This window comes from Hibiscus syriacus, unplaced genomic scaffold (genome assembly GCF_006381635.1).
Source record: "Hibiscus syriacus cultivar Baekdansim isolate YM2019G1 unplaced genomic scaffold, ASM638163v2 tig00110940_pilon, whole genome shotgun sequence".
Taxonomy (NCBI): domain Eukaryota; kingdom Viridiplantae; phylum Streptophyta; class Magnoliopsida; order Malvales; family Malvaceae; genus Hibiscus; species Hibiscus syriacus.
This window is the reverse complement of record NW_024062923.1, coordinates 3,377,277-3,398,183: the sequence shown is the minus strand read 5'-3', so window position 1 is coordinate 3,398,183 and position 20,907 is coordinate 3,377,277. Positions and strand designations below refer to the sequence as shown.

The 20,907-nt window shown below is 34.3% G+C and overlaps 2 protein-coding genes and 1 pseudogene across 3 annotated transcripts; all 3 read right to left on the bottom strand.

Annotated features, from left to right (window-relative positions):
- Positions 1-7,267: 7,267 nt before the first annotated feature.
- LOC120147585 lies at positions 7,268-8,001 on the bottom strand (annotated as a pseudogene).
- A 951-nt stretch (positions 8,002-8,952) lies between these two features.
- Positions 8,953-12,847, bottom strand: LOC120147583 (aspartokinase 2, chloroplastic-like). 2 transcript variants are annotated; one of them, XM_039160920.1, is made up of 14 exons: positions 12,651-12,847; positions 12,000-12,471; positions 11,820-11,902; positions 11,663-11,703; positions 11,336-11,490; positions 10,884-11,033; positions 10,697-10,792; positions 10,319-10,435; positions 10,036-10,155; positions 9,838-9,930; positions 9,636-9,752; positions 9,408-9,524; positions 9,218-9,280; positions 8,953-9,130 (listed from the first exon to the last, which is right to left on the bottom strand). In XM_039160920.1, the coding sequence occupies exons 2-14, from the start codon at positions 12,390-12,392 to the stop codon at positions 9,014-9,016; spliced, it is 1,662 nt and encodes a 553-aa protein (XP_039016851.1). In that variant the 5' UTR covers positions 12,393-12,471; positions 12,651-12,847; the 3' UTR covers positions 8,953-9,013. The 2 variants fall into 2 exon arrangements, with proteins under 2 accessions (XP_039016851.1, XP_039016850.1); XM_039160919.1 differs by having other exon boundaries at positions 8,954-9,130; positions 9,630-9,752.
- An 877-nt stretch (positions 12,848-13,724) lies between these two features.
- LOC120147584 (transcription factor ICE1-like) lies at positions 13,725-17,063 on the bottom strand. The gene is made up of 4 exons (XM_039160921.1): positions 15,999-17,063; positions 15,430-15,654; positions 14,526-14,696; positions 13,725-14,013 (listed from the first exon to the last, which is right to left on the bottom strand). The coding sequence occupies exons 1-4, from the start codon at positions 17,040-17,042 to the stop codon at positions 13,930-13,932; spliced, it is 1,524 nt and encodes a 507-aa protein (XP_039016852.1). The 5' UTR covers positions 17,043-17,063; the 3' UTR covers positions 13,725-13,929.
- Between the last annotated feature and the right edge of the window lie 3,844 nt (positions 17,064-20,907).

Sequence of the window (20,907 nt, the reverse complement as noted above, 5' to 3'; positions counted from 1 at the left end):
AACAGATTCTTCACTATCACCTCATTGTTAGTAGCTTCTAACTGAATGTTCAATTCTCTCACTAACTTACTAGTAATGTATGAATATGTAGACCCCGTATCAATCAATACCATAACATATTTATTAAACAGCAGAAAGGTACCTATTATAATCTTTGGATCATCCCAATCCTCATTGGTCCTAAGATTATACACTCGAGCAGTGGAACGTATCTCTTTTTGAGCAGAGGACTCTGACTGACTTCTTCCTCTGCCTCTACCTCTTCCCCTTTGGCCTGTAGAAATAGACCTCTCTGGCATTGCAGATTCACCGGCTACCCTGGGACAATCCCAAACAAAATGTATGGTGTCCCCACATCTAAAGCAAGCTCCAGAAATCATTCTACATATCTCGGAATGATTCTTTCCACAATGTGAGCATTGTCAGACTTGGCTTTGGTTAGATCTCCCAGCTCCAGATCCCATTGACTAAGTTTGTCTGACCCTCATCGGATTTAATCCTCTAGCAGAGGATGCCACTGATTCTAACCGCGCTTAGGGTCAAGAACTAACATCTCTGTACCTTTTTTATGGTGCAACACTCGATGATGAACCTGATCTTTTCGATGTCTGAGCTCGAGAATCTCCGAACCTCTCATTCTGAGCTCTTTCAAGAGATTTAGCACGATTCATTACTTCTTGAAATGAAGATAAATTCAACACAATTAATATCTCTTTTAGACGAGGACGCAATCCTTCTACAAACCATTCGCAAGCATCCTTATCCGTAGGAATTAACTCAATAGAGAAGCGACTTAACTTGTTGAATTCACGTTCGTACTCATACACTGTATGGTTCCATTGCTTCAGATTCATGAACTTTTGCTTCATTTGTCGAATGAACTTATCTATGATGTATTTATGCTTGAACTCTTCTAAAAACAAGGACCAATTTACTTGATCACCAGACATTCTCAATGTAACGTTAGTCCACCAAATTCTCGCTTGCCCTCGAAGCAAGGAGACAACTCCATCCAGCTTGTCAGCATCGGAACAATTAAGTCCCTAAAGCATGATTTTCACATCATTAAGCCAAAGATCCGCAGCAACAGGACCTTCTTCTACTTTACCTTTAAATTCTGGTGCTTCTAAGCCCTTCAACTCCTTTGCAACATTCAGTTTTGGAGTTGAAGTAGCAGAAGGTTGGAAACGCGTCAATACCGCATCTAACGTTCTAAAGAATACATCTTGATCAGCTACAGGCACTCCCGAGGGTGCATGTTCTTCACTTTACCTGGCCAGGGCAGGTGAATTACTACTTTCAGCGGGCCTATCATCTCCCGCTTCACTTCTAGAGCTATCATGTCCAGACATCTAACAAAATACAACCATATAGTTCTATTAGCAAAACAACATACTTACTATTCTATCAGATCAGAAGTTTTCACTATTTTGTTGGCATGTATACATTATACGACACTCTAGACTCCGAATTATGTCAAGAATCGACTAAACCTTAGCTCTGATGCCATTAAATGTAACGCCCCTAACCCGTATCCGACCCGAATATGAGTATAAGGTATCACATTGACTTTTCAAACTTTGACACTTAAAGAAAAACAGGGAAATTTTAAACTTTCATTAAAACAAAATATGTTAATTTACATAAAAGAGACCATAAAATACAAAATCGATCAGAGCATTCTTAATTAACAACTTATTACATGCCAACACTATATACATAACCAAAATACCTACTTTGTCAATTACTTCTAATCTGATCTTTTAGTAATGATGTTGTCCTTGCCACTTCTATTACTGCTCTTCTTGTTTCTTGGTACCTACGTGTAAATCACTTACATGCTAAGTCATAGACTTAGTGAGACAATAGATAAACATGTAACAATATATTCATGAATATGCATTCTTACCATTTGATCTTGACATTTCAATATGCATGTATATATTTCACTATGACATATATAATCATGTCATGTACATATGAAACTTACCTTCTTGTGTCACTTTCACTTTAATTTATCTTTCAATTACCCATGTATATTATTGAGAACAGAGGTACGTGAATACATTGAGGTTGTGCACTAATGTTGTCACCACAGCTCGATAAATTCCTACTAGGGGCAGTAAATATTTGTCCTGAAGGACCACTACGTCCCGAAGGACCGCTGGATACGTCCCGAAGAACCACTGGATATGTCCCGAAGGACCGCTATAAACCCTTGACTCTTGGCATGCCAACTATACCTATAGTTCTCATATCATATAACATGGGCTTAAACATGAATACATTTCTCATTTCATATCTTTTCATCACTTTTCATGTAATACATATAATCATTTCCATTATTCACATACATGGATTGTTTCTCTGGTAATGGCATTCGTTCACTTAATATCATATTAAAGCATAATGAATTATGCATGAAATCACTATAACAATAATATATATATACATGTACATGAAAATGGAAACATGAATTCAACTATCAGAGATAGACTTATTACAAGTCTTATCTCTATACACTTTAACTATAAAATGCACTCACCTTAGCCTTGCTTGCTTGACTCGATCCTAATCATTCGTTTGTTCCAGAACGAAATTACGTTCTATATCTATATAGTAATACATTTATACATATCAATAATCCAATTGTATACTTTAATCTTCCAATTTGTACACTAAAGGAAAGACCAATTTCATTTATTGTATAAAGTAGGTATCAATACATCCCTAATTGAGATATAGATACCCTACCTATGGTATAGATACCTTGCCTATAGTATAGATACCATACCTATGGTATAGATACCCTGCCTATATTCTGGAAATTTTCATCTTCAGGGAGGTATCGATACCTCCTATATGGTATCGATACCATACTGACATTCTGTAATTTTTCGTTCAAGAGGAGGTATTGATACCCTATGACTAGAAATTATATTTTGAGCACGAAAATCACCTCATTTCTGCTCAAACACTTCCTATTTCACTCCTTTACATATACTTAACTCATATATTCATACTTAAACTCATAATACTCATTCAATACATCCTTAACTTCAAAATCCACTTCTCTTCCTATAATTCAAAAATCATACTCAAATTTTAATATGTTCTAAATCAAATTCTAATACTTCATATTCTTTAATTAGGTTGATGATAAGTCAAATTTAACTTCAAATTCAACTTATCAACTCTTTTCCATAATTTCATATAAAAACCTATTTTCTTTAATCTCTTTTAACTTCTTCATCTTTTGATTATAAGACAACTTAAGCTTTCCTTAAGCTTAGTTATCATCTAATGATCAAAACTCAACCTTTAATTCAACAAATAATCAACAAAATAGAAAACTCACCTTTGTTGTGGCTCTCTCGTATGGAAGAACAAAGAAGAAGAATATAACTCTGGCTTTGTTTCCATCCCTTACAAGTGGTTTCCTTATATTGTAAGGAAATAAAACTCATTACTGTTAAATGACCATTTTACCCTTTAATTCCTTTGATAATTACTAATAATTTTCAGGAAATACTTCTGAATAAATCATTGAACTATTCAAATATTCTACTTTAATCACCACATTCTGAAGTTTTACAATTTAGTCACTAACCCGTAGTTTGGGATTGTAACACCCATAATCCGTATAATTATACATATACAGATTATAGATGTTATCCAAATTTCTAAATCATTTTACAATTCAAAAGTGATTTAAAATTTATTTTCTTAAAATGGTAAATGATATTATAAAAATATCATATCATATAAATCATGTTTCGTTGTAACCAATTTAATTCAAAAGATTTTTTTTATGAATAGTGAACAATACCCGTAAATCATATAAATCGGTTCCCTGTAGGGGAATTGGTTCCCCTTTTACATTCTGGAAATTTTGCTAAAATGTGGTTGTTGTTCATTGCTATAGTAACTGGTACAGTAAGTTACAGTAACTGCTACAGTAAGCTACAGTAATTGCTACAGTAAGTTACAGTACTCCGAAAATACATATAAGTTCATAAAATTCCATTTTTGTTTCCAATTTTGTTCAACAAAGCAAATAAAACATAATAATTACATGCCATTAATTAAGTCTACATTACATATTAGGATGTCTTACTGATATAGAAATATACTGCTTGATGTCGCTTTGTACTCCTTATTCCACTACTGGCTTTTTACCTACGCGTGAAAATCATCACACGCTAAGTATATACTTAGTGAGGCAATTATAACAATAAACAGTGCAATACAATTCATGCATGAATTTAAATTCCAAATCAAATGCCATAAAACCATGCTAATAGCATATTCAATATTTTACCATAATCAAAATATCATAACTGAATATAAAAAATATTCTTTCCAAAATACTTGTCATTCATTCCAATAACTCGTAAGCTTATTTGTATAACTTACCATTTATTAACCAATAAACCATAAACCATAAACCATAGACAATAGCCCAATATACAACCCTGAGGACCCTGGGTACACAAGTCAAATATAAGCATCGTAATGCTAATTCGTATGACACATAAGGTCGTGTCCACCATAATCTGTATGACACATAAGGCCGTGTCCACCATAATCCGTATGACACATAAGGTCGTGTCCACTATATACACTAGGTATCCTTTAGTGTATCCCATATGCAGCATGTTGCTGGACTCTATGGCATGCCAACTATACCTTGTCCCTCAATGACTTACTTGGGCATACAGTCTATTTTATTTGATCCATCCATGGCAAAGTATATTATCAATATTTAACAATGGGACAGTTCATACCCAAAATAACATTCATGGTAAAATATCACATTTTCCAAAATCAATGTTCATATTATGACATATAAATGTCATGTCAATTTATAAAAATATAACATAATATCATGCTGATATAAACAAGGTAGACTTATCGCAAGTCTTCCTTATTATGCATAAAACATCCATGTATAATTTCATGCATGTATTGCACTCACCTTGACACTTTATATCTTGGAAAATATGTGTCTCACTATTGTCCACAATAAACCCTTTTCTATTTGACTTGCTTCGATCACAAATCAATCATGATCTGAATAAATCACAAATTCATACTATACATATGTTAGTATTATACTAACATAAACATATCACATAACAACTCCATGATATACTTGAACTCAATTTCCACCAATATTTAAACACTTATTAGTTCTTTTTAATCTTGTCACCAATTTTTCCAACTTATATAAAATGGTCCTTAACCATTTTATCACTTATATTCTTAATACCAAAAATTCCAGCATAGCACATCAATTATATAACACTTACACAACAATCCCTCAATTTTCCAAAATTTACGAATTAATCTCCAACTTTTCAAAAGTTTCAAAATGGTCCTCAAATTTTATAAGACTTGTAAAACACTTACTTCATCATTTCCAACCCATATATAATTTTTCCATAATTTTTCTCACTCAAACAATCCATGACCAAAAGTTAAAGAACAAGTTCTAGAAATATTAAACATATTATAATCATCATACATGCTTGAATATGAATCAACTACCTCACAAACATCCATATTCATCATCAATTTCATGATTCCTTATATGAACACAAACCCTTAAATTTAGAATCTTTGAACACCAACAAGATTACCATACAATATTGGTACCAAAAGATAGAGTTTTTCGCTTATAACAATTTTCTATTTACAACTTACTCAAAATCCTAAGTAAATTGCTTGAAAACTGAGTTGAAGTTTTCTCTTACCTTTGAAGAAGCACACGTCTAGTTGGAGAAGAAGATAGCAAATTTGGGTGCATTTCATCTTATTTTACACTATATTCCACTATAAATGAAATAATATTCATTTAATTGGGATATAACCAAATCACCCTTAATGAATCTTCCTATTTACCATAAAACCATGACAACTCATCCTTATCATAATTCAAAGTCAAAGATGAATTATTTTGACTTTAATTTCTGAAATTTCCCATGAAATTTCAAAACTTGCATTTTAGTCACTAAATTCCACTGTTTCGATTAAATTTGAAAAATTGCACATTTTCAGACCAAATTTCTCTGATCCAAATATTAAAATAATATTTCCAACTATTTTATAACATCCTTCAAATTTTTGTAAGATTCCAATTCAATCTGAAATTACCGATTCCTTACCGGTTTTAACCATTTCTAATTTTTCTTTACCAAATTCCAAATTCAAATATAATTCCATAAAACCACTCTCAAGAGTAAACTATCTATTTATGAAATAAAATTCTTTTCAAGAACTTTACCACTTAATTTCCTCAAACTTTTCCCAATTTACTGCTTTGACCAACAAGCTTTCAAATTTACATTTTGATCATTAACCAAAATTTAGGGTATTACAGGGATGTTACACTGGAAGAGGCATTATCACGTAACTAAGATTTGAAGCTGTTTCCGTTTTCATACCAAAAGAAAAATGTGTTTGGTTTGTTCATAGCTAATTAACATGTTTATCTGGTTTTATTTTTTCTTTTATTTTTAAATTTTTAAATATTAGTGAAGATTGAGATTAAATTAGACACAAGTTGAACGTGAAATTTAAACTATGAAACCTAAGTAGATTAAAAGACTAGTGGTATAATTTCACTATTTTATACATATAAACCAACATAATTGTTAACTTGCAACTTCAAAATAAACAAACACATAATCTTGTTTGTTCGAGATCAAATCAATTAATTATGAAGAAAAATAATTATATAGACGATCTTGTCTTGGATGGCATTTTTTACCATATATAATCATATCACATTCTATGAGGCGTAGCTTGGGCAGCATGAAAAAGCTATTAGACTTTACCGGGCGTTACAGTTTACGTGCTTTAATCGGCGGCAATTCCCATTTGCAGCCATGTTGAGTATAGCAGCTAATGCACTGCACCTGCAAATCCGTTCCCTGGCTATTTTGACTGCAGCTGATTCACAACTTGTGGCCGGGAATTCTTTACTTGACATGTATGCAAAATGCGGCAGATTTGAAGAAACTGGAAAGATATCCATGCCTGATTCTATTCAATGAGATGCACAGAGCTGGTGTAAGAGCAGACCAACCAACATTTGCTAGCACGTAGAAAGCATCTGCTAATTTGACTTCACTACAGCTGGGGAGAGAGATTCACTCATTTGTAATCAGATCAGGTTTCATGTCAAATGTTTTTTCAGGAAGTGCACTTCTGGATGGATTATGCAAAATGTGGTTCCATTAAAGATGAAAAATGTGAGGGTATTCCCCAGATAAATGCATTACTTCTTACAACAGAAAGAAACAACAAACCACATATAACATCGATAAAATGAAAACAAAATTGAACCTAACAAAAGGGTTTTTCCATTATTACTTGGATTTCTTGTTAAGAAAATCATCAGGGACAACTTGAAGCAACTTCTTCTGCTTCGACTTGGCAATCTTCTTCAGAGTTTTAGGGTTAGTAATCTTCTGAAACTTGGTTCCAGATCTCAATATGTTCTCTTTCTTCTTCTCTCTCTCTCCTCTCTCTTCTTCCTCTTCTCCACCTTGTTTTGCCTTATCTCTTCCTTCAACTCATTAATCCTACCAGTATAAGCTCTCTTTATCTCCTTGTCTTTCCCTCTCCTCCAGACTCGGCCTCTTTATACTCACATGTTTCGCCGACGCACGCTGCTTTCTCGGCTGCTTCCAGTTCCGACCCGACACCCTACCAGCAATCACGCCGTCGTAGGTGGGTTGACCGAAGGTGGGCTTGTTGGGGTCGTCAGAGGAAGGAACGGCTGAACGCTTTGCAGGTGGGGGACAATAATCATCGACGTCCATGGAGGCGGCGGCGGAGGTAGCGTCGTTGACATTGACAGTATCGGCAGCGATTTGCGATTCTTGACGCTTTCGTTTGTAGGTTTTGCCGTCGAAACCTTCATCAAGGCGGCGAAAATCAATAGTACAAGCCATAATGGCTGGTGGGTTCTCTGTGTAAACCCTAATAAAGATTGTTATGGCACTATGGTGTGGATTAAGAGAGTTATATAAGGGTAGACTTAAATTGCCATGTCAAGAATTCGGCCCATTAAAAGATTATTGCATTTTGGGCTAGAAGGAGAATAGGTTGTGCACATTCGATTTTAATCAAATTAACCAATCAAACATAATTAATTTGATTAATCGATGGGTGGTCTAAATAACTTTAATTAAGAATCAGTTGAAGATTTTAGAGAAATCTAATTATTGTTTTTAAATCATTTAATTATTTAAATTAATTGAAATTTTAATATATAATTAACATATTTAAAGTTTTATGTTTAAATTCCTCTAATGACCTATATAATTAAAGGAGAAGATAGCTTCGGGTTGAAATTTGTGTATTGCAGAACATTGCATGCATATTAAAACAAATTATTTTCCAGCAGACTAAAACTAATGCTAATTTTTTTTTAATTTCCGGTAAAACGCTACATATAATGTTATTTTTTCTACAGGAAATATTAATATCGGGCGCTACCTAACATGTTATTTTTTCTAACGGAAATGTTAATATAAAAAATATTCATTTTAGGTAACAAAATTAACATTTCCGATAGAAAAAATAACATTTTAGGTAGCACTTTACCGAAAATGTTAAAAAAATATTAATATTTCCAGTAACGCTTTTCCTTAACCTTATATTAAGTTTCCGTACAGCAGAACTACCCATGCAGTTGGGATTGGCCAAAACTCTGTAGCATGAGGAATTTAGCTAACTTTGCAAGACTTCAGATCATTCATGAGAGTTGGTTCATGGTTTTGCAAAACTTCAGACTTCGGATAACTCACTGGAAAACTATAGATCGTATTCGACGGGAACACCAGCAGAACCAACCATCACATTTTATCATTTATCAGTACTAGTGCTCATTGTAATGAGTTTATGAATCTGCTACAAGTCCTACAGAATTGAGATGCAATAATGATTTCAAAAGGGCAACATCATCAAAATCGTACATGAAAAAAAAATTAAATTCTCATCATCAACTTGCAGAATCAAATTGATCTAAATCAGGGAGATCACTTTCAAAGAATGTTGAATGAAGAGCCCTCACACACTGCTCTGCTTCATTGTCGTTTACTATCAATGATATGTTAACCTAACAAGTATGAATACAAACTGTGTTACACATACATCACAATAAATATGCTAAACATCATAACATTTGCTAATATCGTCAACTGACCTTAGATGCACCCTGAGAGATCATTTGAACATTCACTCCACTGGTCCTTAACACGCGGAATGCCTGCCATGACATTGAATTATCCATGAATACAAATGCTTAGTTTCGCAAACAGATTGCCATCTAATGGCAGTATTCACAGGCTATAGCATATGCGGCCAGAGAAATTGACACATTGAAACAGGAGTACCTTCTCAAGTATAAGTGAGGATTTCTGGACATTGCCAATGAGAGAAATGATAGATCTGCGCTGAAGAAGATTTACGACTGCAATTTTTTCAAGTTCTTCAACAACATGGTCAAGTTCCTGTCAAGTGATGCAAACAGTGAAAATGATTCAGAATCATTCCGAAGACGGGTATAAAATCTGTTCAAGATAGTATCAATTGAAACATGATGGATGGAACCATACGCTTGCCTGCTGAATTAACTCTCTGCTCCACAGTTTTGATGGATCCAAAGTCAAAGAAATACTGACTTCACTAGTAGCTACAACATCCACTGAGATACCTAAATCTTCGAATATTGAAAATACCTGCACACACCAAAAAGATAAAAATCAACTACACAAGGGAAAAATAATGGACACTTGGCACTAAAATCAGGAATGGCCTTCCAACCTTTGCAAGAAACCCAAATTGACCAAGCATGCGTGTGCTGACAATATCCAGCATGGTAACATTCCTTTTCAAAACTATGCTGGTGAGTACTGCCTGCAATATTTTTTTTTTTTGGGGGGGGGGACGGCGGGGAGAGGATTATTTAAGCAGTTCAGATTTCATTTAAAAACATTAAACAAACAATCATCCGCTACATACCTTACTCATATCTCTATTCCTAGTGATGAGAGTTCCAGGAGCATTCGGATTGTAAGAATTTTTAACCCTAACAGGAATATCACCCTCTCTAGCTGGTCTCATAGATTGTGGATGCAGAACCTGAAGGGCATGACAAAAATCCAAATTCGCTCAGTTATTTAAACTACTTCCAAGGACAGATCACAAAAAAGAAGTCACACACATTTATGCATGTGTTTTCGCCGAAGTTTAATAGTTGCTAATAAAAGAAGAGGAAGACAAAGAAGCTAATCAATTATAGAACCTGAGCACCAAAGTATGCAAGTTCAGCTGCCTCATCAAATGTCAGATATGGGACAGGTTCTGCGCGTGGATGTATGTTTGGGTCACAGGTTAAAACACCATCAACATCTTTCCATACCTGCAATGAATAAAAGAATTCAGTCATAACTTTATTTTCTACAAAAGGGTACTCTACAGTATAAATAGGGTATAAAACTGTAAGCACTTGTTTTTACAACAACTTCTCATCCGCAGTACAAATTGCAGTTATAGATGCGTGTTGTATTAAAATGATGGTATCCATTAGAAAGTGACACGAAAAAGTATATGGCACAGCCATCATCCTACATCAGCAGGTTTATGACACATACGTGTTCAGACCTTGGACATACACACTGACCTGAATTTCTTCCAACCCTAATGATTTTCCAATGGTTGTGGCTGTCAAATCACTACCACCCCTACCTAAAGTAGTAATTGCACCAGATCTCCATCCCTACAATCAGAAGTTAACAAGATAAAAGGATCCCACAAAGAATATTTTATTCAGAATGAAATCACTTCAAAAGGACATACAGCATTTCTACCTTTCCAAGGAAACCAGTGACAATTGGGATTGCAGGATCACAGATCCAATCCTCATTTAATCTTTTTGCAACAGCTGGGTAAGTTGCTTCCAAAATATCCGCATTTGTGAAGTCATCAGTGGTAATGAAACCGATTTCAAAGGCATCGTACTGCATACAGGACACTGACTTATAATTTGCACTCCTTATGATGGTGGTTATGAGAAATGCAGAGAATAGAGTACTAAGCATAAATTAATCATGGAGAAGTCAATTACCCTAGTGAATGCTAATGTGGATTTTGAACCACAAGGTCCACAAAGAAATTCAACTTTAGAGTTGGGAAAACATACATCTAGGAATGTTTACTAATAGGGTATCCATGATGAATATTAAAAAACTGGATAAATTATTTGGTGATTATACCAACGTATATAAATTCTACATAGAGGGAAAAAAGATGAACGGCATACTTGACGGGCCTTAACGCCAATTGTATTCAAATATGCTGCAAATATCCTTGTAGACATGCACTCCCCAAAAGAAACCAAATAGTCTTTTGTTCGTAATGTTAACTCCTTCATCATAGAAATTCCCTTTAAGAGCTGCTCCAATACTTCTAGGTGACCTACGAAAGGGTTTTTTCATGCAAAAAGCAAGACAGAAACTAGCATAAGTAACCTAAACTAAAGAGAACAGAAAAAGAGGCGTCAATGTAAAATCAAATGAAGCAAGAAGTTTCTTGAGGTTAGAAAAGAAAGAAGATTTGATGTCAACTCAAGCGTTGATTATAAACTCACCATCAACAATCGACCTTTCCACTCCAAGCTCATCAGCCGTCCTGGATTTTAAAGTTGACAAGAAGAGGTAGCAAATTTAAATAACTCTTCATCTTTACAACCAACACCCAAACGAGAAACATTAAAAAGGGGGAAAAACCCTTTCGATTGCTCTGACCTACGGTGTAGCTCTCTTATAAAGTTCAACTCTTCTAAAGCATCTACGTTGGTGTCACCACAGCTAACAGCCTTTTCCCCAGCCTAATCATCAAACAAAATCCAACTTCTTAGCAAACCTTTGTATTTCTACAGTTCAATAAATGAATGGATAAAAAATGATAAAAATAAGTGGGATTACTAGCAAAAGTTTATTGGTAGTCTTCCCCATTGCAGAGAGGACAATGACTGGTCGTTCACTGGGGAAACTGAGTATAAGTTCAGCAACCTCTCTCATTCGCTTAGCGGAAGCCACTGAGGAACCACCGAACTTCATTACGCAAGTCAATTGATTCTCCGCTTCTCCGAGACTTACAGCTTCAAACTCATTCCTTTGGATAACATCCACATTTCCCCCTTGACAACTAACTCTAAAGACTCCGCTTTCGCGACAACGTCTCAGGCTGATACATAAAGAATTACAAGGCCTAAAGGCAGCGAAACTAAGCAGAGTTGGCGATGCCCATTGGCGTTGTAAAGAAGTCTGCTTTGGAAACGAATGAGACGGACCAGAAAATGGCAACGAAGCCGACATCTTGGACTCAACGGATCTTGTAAACAGTTGTTTCGACGAATAATAACTAACAAATAAGCTTATATATCCCTCAAAAGATCTGTTTCGGAAGCATAAGACAACAAAAAACAAAGAATTGACGGTGAGTGATTGGATAAGTACAAAATACAATATCAGAAGAACAGGAAAAACAGTGTGCATTATGGTATCCACATAATATTGGTCAGGAATGAAAAAAAAAACAAATAATTAAACAGAGAAGAGAAAAAATGAGCAGACCTTTGCGGAGCGGGAAAGAATGATGCTACCAATAATGCAGGGATTGAGATCGGAGAAGAAGAAGGGGATGTGTTTTACTTTCATTCGTTCATCGAAACGGAAAGGCGACCTTCCGATAGTGTTGAAAGAAGAAAATAGGAAGGAAAACCCACAGCCAAGTAGTAAGTGAAAAGACAAAAAATGGTCGGGAGCAAAGACCAGACTGCCGCCTCCCATCCTCTCGCTCGTCTGCCCTTCCTTTATTACATATGTTTGTAATTTGATCTGACGGTAATGGTGCAATCTGTTTGATTTGGAGGGCTTCACTCTCCTTTCCCCTAATTTTCGCTTTTGTGTTATTTATTTATTATTCTGTTGATAATTTTATTTATTTTCATGACTTACTTTGAATAAAATTATTATAATATTATTTTATTTAGAATAAATATTATTTTTACTTAAATTTGTACTCTTAAAAACTTTTTTTATATTATAACATATTATTTTAAAATTACATATAAAATTAAAATTCTCTTTGTCGAAATTCGTATGTGACTCAACCAAGCATAAAAATAATGCTCGCTGCACAATGCAAACACCAAATAACACTTATCAAAACCCTGAATTAAGCAAGTGGGGCAAGGACAAAAATGAATACCTTAATTTTATCTTATTTATTGAAGTTATAGTTGATTTTTAATTTGGATGAAGAAATGAGGCAATTTATATATAAAAAAACAAAATGCAAAAAATATTAAAAAATATCACTTACAAATCAGACTAGTACACGAATTATTATTCATTTAAGAGCAATGAGTAGTAACTGAGTCAGCTTACCGCCCCCGCCCCTAAATATTTGTTTGTTTTGCTAGTTGCTGCCAATTGCCATCAACTAAAATCCATTTTCCAAATATATATATATATACTTTTAGGCACATTTGGTTTATAAAATATAATATTTTTTTAAAAAATAATTTTTTTTGATATATTATTCCAACCACAACAGAGCCTGCGACATAAATAATAAAACCATAACACCATGCATAGATTGTATCCTAAAAGCTGAAATTACTGAACATAAAAAATAATAATAAATTAATAAAATCCATCAGAATCTACTTCTTTCTCAAGTAAGATGGTAACTAAGCAAATTAACATGTCTGCTAAAATATTCATTTACTTGCGCCACCTACAAAGCTCCACTGCCACTATGATGAGAAGCAGCTAATTGAATTTACACTAACATTTACTACTGCCACTCTGCTGCTCATACCATCACAATAAGCCAGCTATTCATCCCTCACATTACACCATGGAACCCTGCTGAATCCAAAAGCACTGCTTTGATTTGCTCAGGCAATACATCCTGGCCTTCCCTGCATTGCTGCGATTCGTCGTACACGAAATCAGAATTAATGAATTCTTCTTCCAGATATTAATATCTACAAACAAACTAAACACCTTAACACTTTCCGATTTTATATCAGAATTTTAGAACTATGATTGTGATAGTTGCATAGCTTCAACTTCCAAAGTGATACTAAACATGAGGGAAGACACACATCACTGTCTTATTGTTGATCTACATAACCTCCATTTTTCTATATAATGTTCTCTGGCAACAGAAGATATGAATGTAAATAAAATATTTGCCTAGCAAATGTCCCACTAAAACCATAATTCTTGCTTCAGTCCATGTGCAAACTAGAACAAGTATTCAGTCTGCAAACTATAAATAACTTTCTATAGGGCCTTGGATTTCCCCCAGGGAGTTGACTAGACTTTGAAAGAAATCACAATCATCAAAATTCGTATAAAGATGTTAGTTGAAATCATATGCGATGAATATATACGATGGATAGATATATGAAGACAAGAAGAGAGAAAGAAGTGCACCTCAGCTCGGAAAATATCCAGTGCAAACCCATTAAAACAGCTGATTACAGCTTGCTGTATGTCCAATCCAAGGTTGTCTAGAGCTCTCATAGTGGACAGCAAGAGACCTGGCCTGCGAGCACAGAACATGTGAATGTTGACAGCCCTTCCTTCCCTTACCCTTACCTCCACCTGAAAATTGCAAAACCAGAAATGTAAAAATTAGGAGTTCACTTTTTTTAGGCCAATGAGTTCGTTAGTGTTACTGCTCAAAACATGAAGGAAAAAATGTGTTGTCTGTAACAAGTAAAATATTACGTGCTTACATTGATACAACCTGGTGTGTGTATATTCTTGTCTGACACGAGTTCCACATCCAAATGCAAAGAAACAAAAGCCTAGATATAATCTTAAGAACAATATTGACCGATCAATGACAAATATCATAAAGAGTTAAAGAGAGTTCGACTAAGACTCCACAGATTGCAGGGAATAATATCATAAGATGCTTATTTGCAACTGGGGTTTAGGGAATGATGTCAATAAGAAGCCATAGTTTGATGACAGCATTTTCTATGCATATATGGATGAAACATCGGTCCCATTGTAACTTTGTTCATGTAAGTACATACACAAGAGTCATTTATTTGATAGGTTTAACAGAGCAATGTTAGTTTTCCAAGATCAAGTTCAAATCCAAATCATTTGAAAGCTTGACAATCCATAGTTGAATTAGAAAGAGTCCAATTTTATGCAACATATAGGCTCAATATTAACTTCAAATGCAATTTTTTTACTAGATGGTACAAGGACTTCTAATAAAACCAGATTCTAGGAGAAACTAATGAAACTCAAGCAATTGCAGCAAAACCAGCAAATAAATACAAAAGGTTAAATAAATAAACTTTTAGGTTCAAAGGTTTACCTTTGCGGATTGGCTTTTAGGACTCGAGAATGAGTTGGGACATAGTTCTTCCTTGACACGACCCAGAAGAGTAGGTAGAGTGGATGTCAATGGGTGGAAACTCGTAGACGGTGGCACGATAGAGCCAGGTGGGGTGGATTCAAGTTCAGTGTGAAGATCATTGATCCTTTGCAGAAGCTTCTTTAAGTAATCAATGGCATCCCCGAGTATCGAAGCCCTATCCATCTGTTATATAATAATCACAATAGGTAGCTGCCATCAATAGCACCTTCAATTACAGGAACGCCAAGGTAGTATACTTCAAACTAAAATAACCTCAATGCAGTTATAACCACAATGACTCAACTAGTTAGCCATCCTAAAAGCAGGGGAACAAAAACTAAAATTAAGCATGCATGCTATCAAACTCTCAATACAAAATGGGTGAAATGGCATTGGATTCAAGAGTAAGATCAGATGCTACATATCAAGGTTCTAACTTTGCACACAATAGCAAGATCGAAATTTTAAGAAAATGCTACGCCAAAATAATTAGTTTAACTAAGAATTCTCAAATACTATAATTTTACCTTGCTAATCTTAGGCACAACAGACCTTAGCATGTAAAGTCTATCATTGAGCTTCTTCCTCCTCCGCCTTTCCGCCATCAAATTTTTGGCCGGCATCCCTTTCTTCTTACCCTTCTGATCCCCACCACCAGTGAGCGTACTAGTCGCATTTGAATTAGATCCACCATTCTTGCCACGCTCGTTCAGTTTGCTATCATCGTTCCTCTCATCGGAATCATAATTGAAACCCGACACATCGATGCTGGCTTCCTCAATCTCCCCTTGCTCGTGCCTCTTCCTCTTTCCGTCCGATGGTTCCTCCGAAACATCCAATTTATCAGCCACACCGGAGCCCTGACGCATCGCGGCTCGCTTCTGAAACAAAGTTGGTTGAGAACCAACCGGAGGGAAAACTTCAAGGGGTTTCAAAATCTTTGCTCTGTTCATAAAGATAGCATTCCCCGATACATCAAAGACCTCAAAACCGCCACCACTCAAAGCAAAACCATTTTCTGTTGTCGCCGTGAACAGATTTGTACCATGAAAGTCGGAGCTCGAACTGAACTCAGGAGTACATAATTGAGCGGGAGGAAAACCCATCAAACTCGGGGTTTGATTCGGCTGAAACTGAGAGAGAAAAGCAGTTTCGGAGGTAAAATCAAAGCCATTATCAAAGGAGTTGTTGGAGAGGACAGAAGAGAAGCAAGATTTAGGAGGCAAGAAAGGGTGAGATTCAAGGGTACTGAAGGGCTGTGAAGGAGAACAAGAAGCAGAGGAATCGAGTGGGTAGTGGTGTTGAAGGAGGAGGCTGTTATTATCAACCTGGTTCGAGCAGAAACCAAGCTCTCTCATTTGAGGATCATTGTTCATACCTGGGTTCATGTACCAATCAGCATCGAGCATCGATTTGAAGGTGGACAGAGAAGCACCCGACATGTTAAAGTCCTGTTTAGTCACAATTTGATTATTGCTGCTGCTGTTGTTGTTGTTTGGGGTCCAAGAAGAAACTGCATCTTCTTCCTCTTCTCCGTTCATCCAAATCAGGCCATTAGCTCCAAGAACCATCGCTCTCGCCCGTGAGAGAGAAGGGAAGTTAAAGGTGGGGAAGTGGAAATGCGAAACGAGAGAGCGAGAGAAAAGTGAAGTAGCTTTTTCAGCAGAGCATCACATTTGTGAGGGGAAGAAAGAGAGTGGATTCCATGTTTGAACGTTACGAATAACGTACAAAACAAAAGAACGGAGTCTGGAAATTGGAGAGAAATGAAACTACGTACGTGGTTTTATCCATCTCTATGTCTATCTCTATGTGTCTGTCCTCTACCGCTACTTTCGTTGCCTGTTTATTTCCTGTCTTGTTCAGTTCTTAGCCCATTTTTTTCCTTAAAATTTCCATAAATCACCCGTATATTTCAATATGTATATAGTGGTGATGAGCTTGGTTGAGTGGGTCGAATTAAGTAAAAAATCGAATTCATTTAAGTTAGTGGATTTTATTGAATGAATAAAACTGAAATTTTCTTTTAAAATTAAATTATGTGAAATGAATTTTAAATTCAATAAATATAAAAAGGATTAATTACATATATCTTCTTAAATCATGGGATAATTTTAAACTAAATTATCATTCTTATTACACCCTTCCATCAATTAGTCATCAAATTTAGCGTTAAATGTCAGTTTGAGTTCCACATGTTTAAACAAATTATTAATATATACATTTTTTTAAAAAAAATAATCCACATCATATCAAAGTATATAAAATTACTGACAAAAAAAGTAGTTGTAATGATATTCTAATTTGAAATTTCTATTGAAACACTCTAAAAGTTGAAGATTAATTTTAAATATAATTTATAGTTTGAATATGTTTGATGCAATTAAACTTTAATATATTTTCTGAATTTAAACAATTAGGATGAAAATCAGTTATGCTTTGAAATTCAATTTGTGTTGGTAGGGTTAAGTTGGATATTTGACCTGAGAGAGTTTAGTGATAGCATCCTGCATTTAATGAAATCACACACTACATGTTATTTTTTTTCTTCTTTTTAATGCCCTAATCTTCATGTACCTGACATGCTAATCCAACCACTGATGAGAGAAATGAAGAATATAATACCATTAAAAAATCTTCGAACAAATATTGATAATAACACAATTTTGTAATAGCTATAGTATCCAAAAATATATATATATTCATAAATCAATTAATCTAAATCATGTACTGATGATGTTCATAACGAGGATTACCTTTCAAAATGACAATTTTCTAGCATTGTTGTTTGTTGTGGACATAGGGTTAGTGACAGATACATGCCTTAATTTCTATCCTAAAATTTGAATTTTCTTTGATTAATTATTATTTTATTAATTGTATTCACTCTAAAATTTTATTTGTGGTCATCTCATACACAAATTTTATGCTCTTTTCGTCCAACTAAATTTGTCCTTTTTTAGATTTTAAAATTGAACTATTCAAAATGTCGTATTACAAAAAGTTAACAAATAACAACACTTATATATATATATATATACCCTTATTTATCTTATTTTTTTTATACCTATCAAAATAAATCTGTCAAATCTATCAATCATTTTTTTAGGATAATTTTTTCATTTCACTCATTTTATATAACTTAACATATGATTAAATTTATCTCTTAAAACTATGTGTTTTGTAAAAAATGAGACAAATATAACTAGACGAAAGAAATATTATTAATATATGTGTGTCCACCTTAAAAATTTATATTTAATAGATCCACTATTGCATGAGGTGATAATTGACGAGTTTAGCTGTCTTAGGCCAAGCCTAATTGAAGTAAAATAAAACAATATCTCATTTCTTGGCTTCACTAAGCACAGCCTGCTGCTTTCTACTTATTAATGACCATTTGAATTGCAGAAGGCGGTTACCTTTTCCCCCTCCACATTCAAATAATTGTAGCTGCAAAGCATAACAATTAATTACTCCATGCAATGTACGTAATCGCAAAGCCATCTATTGATTAAGAATTAAATTTCAAAACAAGTACCAAGTTTCTCGTGACCTGCTTTGGCCTTTGCCATTCACCGCACCTACTCCCCGCTTCACTTTATTTAGCTTTTCTTTTTCAACTTCCCTCCTCTATTCTCCTTCTTCCATTACATTGTCTCGCATTGATGATTGTTTGATTACTGCAGAGATTTAAAGTTGATCGACTCAGATTCTGGCCATTTGCCCCACACGAGAGAGATGAGCCCCTAATACCAAGAGGGGAAATGCATGCAAATAACTCTCAAGTCTCAACAAATTATTAACATAACAAGCACCTATCTGTTCACGTGAGGGATTACAGGTACATTACATGTGGATAACAAACTTGGAAAAGATATAAAAACGCGTGGCAAACATGCAACTATTCAAGAGAAAACCGACTACTCAAAACCATAGGGCCCTACGCCTTCCCATGTAGCGTTTTCATGCATAGACTGTTGTTTGTACGTACCCCTTCCTTCGTTTTTTAAGCTGGCCGTTTGCAAACTCTCTTTTTCCTTCCCTATCAAGTTTTTCATAGCTTAATTAATGTATTTTCATAAGTTAATAAGGTTTCGGGTCGTTCTAGGCTAAACTACACTTGTACTACTCTAACTATCACTTTTGTTCCGTTTTAGTCACTAAACTATTTTTTCCATAATCATACATAGCATTTAGTTTTGATTTCAATTTGGTCATCCACCGTTAAAAATTTGACAATGATAATGACGTGTCACCATAAGATAATGTCACATCATCATTGAAAAAAATAATAATATCACGTCAACAATTCTGTTAATTTCTCAACGGTGAGTGACTAGAATTAAACCAAAACATAACATTAGGTATGATTTTGAACAAAATAGTGACCAAAACGAAATAAAAATGATAGTTGGGAGCACTAAACGTGTAGTTTACCCTTCTTTTTATTATATTAAGTTACTAATATATTTTAATAAATTACATATTTAATCACCTATCTAACAATTTTTGTTTTCGAAAACATAATGTTACACTTTGATTCTATTTGGTCACTCGCTGTTACAAAAATTAACGATGATGTTGATATATTACCACAATGTAATACCACATTATAATTGAAAAATATTATCAAAAACATTAAATCTATTTATTTTTTTAATGATGATGACCAAAATAAAATAAAAATATAATATTAAGTATGATATTTTTTAAGAAATAGTTAAATGATCAAAATTAAATACAAAAATAGATGGTAACTAAAGAAGAAAGTTACCCATATTTTTTTTATCTATATGTTTAAAGGTGAACGAGCCCCATCTCTATGACAGCTATATACCTAAACATATCGTGGGACCATGTGGTGTTATTATAGAGGGGTGGTTCTGGTAGGTCAGAAAGGCTTGCAATCTGCATTCTACAAATATTGGCGTGGCTATTGCCTATTGCCTATAACATGGATATTCACACCTCCAATCCATCCATCTTATCCTTTGTTGTCTCTTCAATGTCATGAATATTTAATATGTTCATGCGCATGTATATATCATATCACATCCATACCTTAGTGCATATTTTTACGTGTTTTAAAAAGTTTTTAATTTAAACAATTCCGTTTTGGAATTAATTTCTCAATATATTCTCGATTTATTATTTTTTTAAACTAAGTTTGAATCAAATGCATATTATTAGTGGTGATAACCTAATTTAATGGATGTAGACATGATTTAAAAATTGAATCACTCTAAATCATTCTCATTATTTTTATATTTTTCTTCTCATCTATTTCAAAAAATTTAAAAGTTAATTCTTCTTCTCTTGGTATTTGAATTGATTGATCGAGTGAACAATATTATTTTTTAAATCTTTAACTTTTTAAATAGTTATACAAATTAATCTAATATAACTTTATTATTAGGCAGAAATATGGATTTC